At 43.2% G+C, this 7,355-nt stretch overlaps 1 protein-coding gene across 1 annotated transcript; it reads left to right on the top strand.

The window, feature by feature from the left end:
- The first annotated feature begins 6,813 nt into the window (after positions 1–6,813).
- On the top strand, positions 6,814–7,149 carry LOC118579219 (translation machinery-associated protein 7-like). Its single transcript, XM_036180348.1, has one exon. It carries the CDS (start codon positions 6,819–6,821, stop codon positions 7,011–7,013), a length of 195 nt encoding a protein of 64 aa, XP_036036241.1. The 5' UTR covers positions 6,814–6,818; the 3' UTR covers positions 7,014–7,149.
- Positions 7,150–7,355: the final 206 nt, after the last annotated feature.

Below are 7,355 nucleotides of genomic sequence, written 5' to 3'. Positions count from 1 at the left end.
AGTCCCTCACTGTGGGTGGCTTGTGTTACTAAAGGGTATTTCACCTGATATGTGTGAAAATAATCTTTCTTTCTTATTTAAAATATATCCACAGATTACCAAAGGCAATGATTTCATTTTGTTTCTATATTAAATCTTTTAATGAACCAGTGAATAGAAAAACAAGTTTTAATCCTTTCTTATAGGGTTGTAGGACAGCTAGAAGATGCAAAGTAAGATTCACCCACATATTTCCCACAGGTTAGTAGTAAGTTTTAGTAAGGAAAAAAAATATAGTAACAAAGTTAGGTAGTTTGGATTGAGTGAAACCAAACTATTGCAGAGAGGAGTGGGAGAGATGGCTCAGTATTTAGGAGTACCTGCTACTCTTTGCTTTGTAGAGGCCCAGAATTCACATTGGGCAGCTCATAAATTCCTGTCCCTCTAGCTCCAGTGGACACAGTGTCTCTTCTGGCTTCCATCCCCCAACCCCAGGCAGCGCACACACACACACATACACACACACACACACACACACACACACAATATTGCGGGAGATTTGAGATGCTAACACTCATTACATGAGTATTGAAAAGGAAACATTTTATTTCATTATAGAATATTCATTCCTGGAGTATTTCTCAGATTTAGCAACTGGTGAACACTCTGAGGTTATGTTCTAAAATAGTCTAGAAATCTGTGAACAGGAAGGAAGACCTTGATAACACGTAAGCTAAGCTAAATAATCATTGTCAGAACCAGGCCTGGAGGCATATGCATGTAATCCTAACACATGGGAGGGGGAGGCAGGAGGATCAGGAGTTCAAGGTCATCCTCCTACATAGTGAGTTAGAGGCCAGCTGGGATAATAAGACCCTGACTCAGAAACAACAACAAACACAATCATTGCCAATGAGGAAGCCGCCAGTGCCGCTCTCCCCATGCTCAGTGTGGCAAATGTGGGATTGCCCAGCCGGTGGGTGGGTAGTGGAAGTGAGGTGTCTTGTAGGCCTGATCATTCACAGAGCAAAGTACAGGCTTGCAGCTCTTGTCCCGACTCCATTTCCAGATGCCCTAGGTCTCAGGGAGAGCAGAAGAAGGGCAAGTAGACCTTCAGAGCAGACTCTTAACTGATACCAACTGATAAGCATAATTAAACTCTCAGTGTTTGGGGGGGATAGGCACAGGGTGTTCATCTCCCCACTACTACCCTGAGGACTTTTGCTAGAGTTTTGGAGACCTAATCTGAAGCTAAAACAGAACTGGAAAGGCTTCAATAAGATGATGAGGAGGGGAGCTCTGCTCCCTTCTCATGACCCTGTCTTGTACGTGCCTTTCTATCCTGCCTCAAAATACAGCCTAAGATGGAAAACTTGACTCTTCTGCTGCTGAGCTGTGGAGTCACATGTCACCACAGCATAACTTTGCTCACACTCACAGAATGCCAAGTGATCAAGAGTAAGTCAGGTATTTAAAAATGGAAAATGGTGCTAGGGATGTAGCTCACTTGGTAGGGTAATGCAGAACCTTGGATCTGACCAGGTATGATGTCACCAATCTGTAATCTCTGATGCAGATAAGAGGGACAGCAGTTCAAGGTTGTCACTGGCTACTTAGTAAGTTTGCCACCAACCTGCACTACAAGAGGCCCTGTCTTAAAAGCAAATAAAACTGAAAAATAAAATGTCCACAGTTTTGTGGAAAGGTAACCGTTCCTGGAAATTTAGGAGAGTCCCCATATTTGGTGGGCAAAATTTAGGTTCCCTATCAAGATTCTTAGCTTTGCTAGTAAAAAAAAAAATAAAAAATAAAAAAAATAAGAATGTGCTCAAAAGGAATCTTAAGAACAATTATGTTAGGGTTTAAAAAGGAAAACCCCAGGGCAGACAAGCTGTAAATCTCCACAGCTGCCCAGATGTGGAACAGGGAGAAGAGAAAGGAAAGAGGTCAGGCTGACTGTTAGGCTAGCATGGGTGTCGGGCACATACATGGTGGACAAGCAGCCACACGGCTGGGAAGCTACCTGGAAGAAAAGTGAAGCCCAACGAGTCAGAGAAAGCGTGCTAGAAGAGAGAAGGAAAGGAAAAGTCACACTTGGTTGAATAATTCAGTGGGAAGACTTACAAAGTGACCTGGCTGCTGCTCTGTCACCAGCTGTGCTGGGGTGGGGATACTGGGAAGGAAGAGCATACTACCTCACTGAAGGGATAATTATTCCTCCTACTCCTTGTGTGGCTTAAGGTGAAGCCACCCTCCTGGAGGGCGGTCCATTGCCAGGTAATTAACTGGCCCACCTGTTTTAGTTTTGTTTCAGGTAACTTGGTATGTTGGGTCTCTGCTCAGGCCAGACGTTTTGTTCTCTTGACCAGAAGGAACTAGATTTGGCCTAATGAGCCTTGACTGCTATTGTGACATAACTGGGTCAGAATCGGGTTTTAGTCAGTGGCTAGACAGGTCAGAGCAGAGAAGGCAAGGATCCAGAACCTGGGCAGAGCCACCAAGCTGGCACAGATGGTCAGAACAGGTGCCAGCCATAGAATAAACTACCAGGAAAGGCATGAGATGGTGTCTTTAGAAGGTAGACTTATGGCTGCCAACATGACTTGGTAGTTGGGTCAGGACCAAAAAGTGAGGCTTTGGCCATTTAAAAAAAACAAAAACAAAAACAAAACAAAACAACAACAACAAAAATATCTCATTTAATAGAACAATGTTTGATCACTGTCCAAGCAGATTAGATAATTAACTTCACAGGAATAGGGCTTATTAAACATTCTCCTGACAGAAGTATCTTAAAATTTGGTGCCTGGGGTGGAGCTGAATGGACCGATAGCTTGAGAATCAGAAGAGTGGAAAGAAGCCAAATGAGTGATTGCAAGTGAAGATTTTGTGAATGGCTCTAGAGACTGGACTAGGAGTTTGAAATAAACAGGAGAGAAGTTCTTTTCTCTTGGTCTGACACCCATTAATTCACAGATACAAACAATTTGCTTTAGATGTGATTAATTTTTTTCTTGGTCTTAGGCCTTGGGTACTTTGTAGAGTGTTCTGTCTAGAGGTTCTTTATAGACTTCCAACTGCATTTCTATAGCATTTATGGAATTGAGCTAACCAACCAAACAAGACCATGTATGGAATGGCTGTGAAGGCACAGGTACAAGTTTTCTAGGCAGCTGTGACCAACTAGTATACACTGGGTGACTTAGATGAAAGGCATTTATCTTGTTACAGTTCTGGAGGCTGGATGTCCAGGTGTCTGCAGCAACTGGTTCTGCCTGAGGATGGTGAGGAAGGATGTGTTCCATGTCTCCTCTCTAGATTCTGCTGGGTTTCTGGCAATCTTTCATCTTCCTTGCTTTGTGGCTGTATTAGTGACACCTCTGCCTTTGTATTCACATGGTGATGATCATCCTACCATGGGTAAGCATGTCGGCTGACCATCCTAATCACAACCAGGATGACCTCATCTGAAATACAGATATCTTTAATCATTCTTTTTGACATTAAGGTCACATGTGAAGAGACCGGCGATTAAAGCCTCAGCCTAGGAACTTGACCAACATCAGCACACATATGGGGTAGTTTCCTTCAAAACACCTTCCCAGGTCTCTTATGGGAATATTTTCACATTTTTATTTCTCCCTGGGCCTTTTGAGGTCAGACATTACACTTTCAGCATGTCCATTTCCTGGCAAAGTACCTGCCACAAGCAGGGCACATCGATCTCTCTTGAGTTCATGACTATAATAGCCTTCAGATTTCTCTCTCATCTTCTGACACTTCTTGTTTTTTTCATCCTAGTTCATTCTGTACAAAATTATCTATCCTCCCTTTATTTTTGAGAAGGGATCACATGTATCTTGGGCAAGCCTCTGTCTTAGAGTTTCTGTTGCTGTGAAGAGACAACATGACCATGGCAACTCTTTTTTTTTTTTTTTTTTTTTTGGTTTTTTTGAGACAAGGTTTTTTTCTGTGTAGCTTTGGAGTCTGTCCTGGAACTCACTCTGTAGCCCAGGCTGGCCTCGAACTCACAGAAATCCTCCTGCCTCTGCCTCCTGAGTGCTGGGATTAAAAGCATGCACCACCGTTGCCTGGCCATGGTAACTCTTATAAAGGAAAACATTTAATGGGGTGGCTCACAGTTTTAGAGGTTTAGTCCATTGTCATCATGGTGGGATATGGTGGTATGTAGGCAGATGTGGTGCTGGAGCTGAGAGTCCAACATCTTGATAGGCAGGCCACAGGAAGTGGTCTAAGGCACTGGGTATGGCTTGAGCATCTATGAGACCTGAAACCTGCCTCCACAGTGATACTTCCTCCAAAAAGGCCACACCGACTCCTACAAAGACACACCTCCTAATAGTGCCCCTCCCTTTGGAGGTCATATTTTTTAAACCACCACATTCCACTCCCTGGTCCCCAAAGGCTTGTAGCTATATCATAGTGCAAAAATGCATTCAATCTAGCTTTAACAAGTCCCCATAGTCTATCCCAGTCTCAACGATGTTTTAAAGTCCAAAGTTCAAGGTCTAGTCTGAGGTTCATGCAATCTCTTAACTGTAATCCCCGATAAAATCAGAATAAAAAACAGATCATATACTTCCAACATATAGTGGCATGGGATATACATTACCATTCCAAAACACAGGGAAGAGAGTATGGTGATGAAATACTGGACCAAAGCAAGACCAAAAACCAGCTGGGCAAACTCCAGACTCTGCATTTCCATGTCTGATGTCAAAATGCTCTTCAGATCTCCAACTCCTGTTCAGCCTTGTGGACTGCAACACACTTCTTTTATCTTGGGCTGGTTCCACTCCTTGTTAGCAGCTTTCCTTGGCAGGTGTCCCATGGCTCTGGCATCTCCAACATCTTGGGGTCTCCAAGGCAATCCAGGCTTCAACTTCATAGCTTCACACAATGGCCTCTCTAGGCCTGCATTCAGGGACACCCCTGACACATACCTGGGCTCAGCAGCTTCCTTTAGTCTCAGGGGGAATGTCCGTAGCCCCTTTCTTCTATTCTTAACTCTGAAGCCAGAACCATGGCCGAAGCTGCCAAGTTCTGCTGCTTGCTGGGGCTAGAATGTGGCCTTCTCGTTCAATCACATTTTCATTAGCTTTCTGTTTTCCATGGTTTCCTTCACTGCCTAAGCTTGACTGTCTTTGAACTTGCTCTGTAGACCAGGGCTGGCCTTAAAGTCAGAGATCCACTAGCCTCTGCCTTCTGAGTCCTAGGATAAAAGGTGCGTACTACCAAACCCAGATCTAAGCTTTTCTTTAATTTCTGTTCACAAATTGGAAACTGAAATGAGTGGGATCATGCCCTGAGGTCCTCAGTCCCCTTAATCCATTTTTTTTTTTTTTTTTTTTTTTGAGACAGGGTTTCTCTGTGTAGCTTTGCACCTTTCCTGGAACTCACTTGGTAGCCCAGGCTGGCCTTGAACTCACAAAGATCTGCCTACCTCTGCCTCCCTAGTGCTGGGATTACAGGCATGAGCCACCACTGCCCGGCCCATTTCTTAATCTGTTCATCTCCTTGAACACAGGTTTTAGCCCTATTCCACTTTCTGGTGCTCCTTTCCTCCTCAGCTTGCTCCTTTTCATTATAAATCTTTATAAGCATGAACACTAGTAACCACATGACAGAGTCTATACTAGACTGTTTTGAGATTTCCTCTGCCAAAAGAAATTAATCCAAATCTTTTCATTTTAGGCAGACTCTTTGGACAAGGACTAAAAGCAGCCATTTTCTTCACCGAAATATTACAAGAAAGATCTTAAGCAACATACTAAAATTCTTCTCTGAAACCTCTTGAACCAGTGTCCCGCAGTTCAAATCACTCTTAGCATCTCTGTCTTCCATGCTCCTACTAGTATGGCCCTTTAAGCAGTGCTTAAAGCATTTCATTGCTTTCATAACCCAAAGTATCAAAGTCCAAATTCCTCAAAACAAAGGCATGGCATCACAGCAATACCCCAGTTCCTGGTACCAACTTCTGTCTTAGTTAGGGTTTCTATTGCTGTGAAGAGACAACGTGACCATGGCAACTCATATAAAGGAAAACATTTAATGGGGTGGCTTACAGTTTCAGAGGTTTAGTCCATTATCATCATGGTGGGACATTGTAGCATGGACAAAAGGAGGGGAAGGCCTAGAATGTGCTGGAACACTATGCCTAGTGATGTGCATCTATTTCTTAAAGATTGCATGCACATGCATATTTTATATGTGTGTATGTGTGTGTATGTGTGTGTGTGTGTGTGTGTGTGTGTGTGTGTGTCTACTGACTAAAAAGGCTATTGAAGTGCTGTGGAATATTATTTTAACTAGGCAAAGATGTGTTACATTTGTTTATGCTGTGGAATATTACTTTAAGTATGTGAAGGTGTGTTACATTTGTTTCTGCTGCCTTTGTTAATGATATAAAGATGTTTCACATTTGTTTATTCTGCCTTTGTTTAATTATTTAAAGATGTGTTACTATTTCCACCTTGCCTACCTAGATGCCTGATTGATCTAATAAAAAGCTGAAAGGCCAATAGCTAGGCAGAATAGGGATAGGCGGGGCTGGTGGGCGCAGAGAATCGTTAGGAGGAGAAATCCAGGCTTGGAGAACAAGGAGAAGAGAACAAGGGAGAAAGAGAACAGAGACACACCTGAGGCCAGAAGCCAGGCAGCTGCCAGCAGACACAAGAAGCAGGAAAGCAGGACATACAGAAAGAAACAAAGGTAAAAAGCTCCAAGGCAAAACGTAGATAAAGAGAAACAGATTAAAAGAAGAGCTGAGCTAAGGCCAAGCATTCATAACTAATAATAAGTCTCGGTCTGTAGGCGCCATGTTGGGCTGCGAAGGTGGCAAAAAGAAGCCCCCAAAACAGCCCAAGAAGCAGGCCAAGGAGATGGACGAGGAAGATAAGGCTTTCAAGCAGAAACAGAAAGAGGAGCAGAAGAAACTCGGGGAGCTAAAAGCCAAGGCCGCGGGCAAGGGACTCCCGGCCCCAGGTGGAATTAAGAAGTCTGGCAAAAAGTAAGCTGTTCCTCATATTTGAGATGATGGTGACCCTCTTCCATTCCTATTTAAACATCTGGATTCCCTGCCATAACATCTTTGCCACCTACAGCTAGAATGAAGTGTTACCCTGGAGCCTGTTGTACATTGTAATAAACTTTTGTTTAAAAATTATAATAATAAATAATACAATGGCTAAAAAAAGTCTCCATGTCATGATTTGGGAGCTGGTTGATGGCCCAAAAGAAAAAGACTGCTACAAGGAAGATCCCCCATCACGCAATCATCTGCTCTTCTTATACTGTCACGTTATGAATTTTCTCAACAAGATGATTGGCACTTCAGCTGTGATGATATGACGATT

Source organism: Onychomys torridus, chromosome 3 (assembly GCF_903995425.1).
Source record: "Onychomys torridus chromosome 3, mOncTor1.1, whole genome shotgun sequence".
NCBI classification, from domain to species: Eukaryota; Metazoa; Chordata; class Mammalia; order Rodentia; family Cricetidae; genus Onychomys; species Onychomys torridus.
This window is presented reverse-complemented; position numbering and strand designations above follow the sequence as displayed.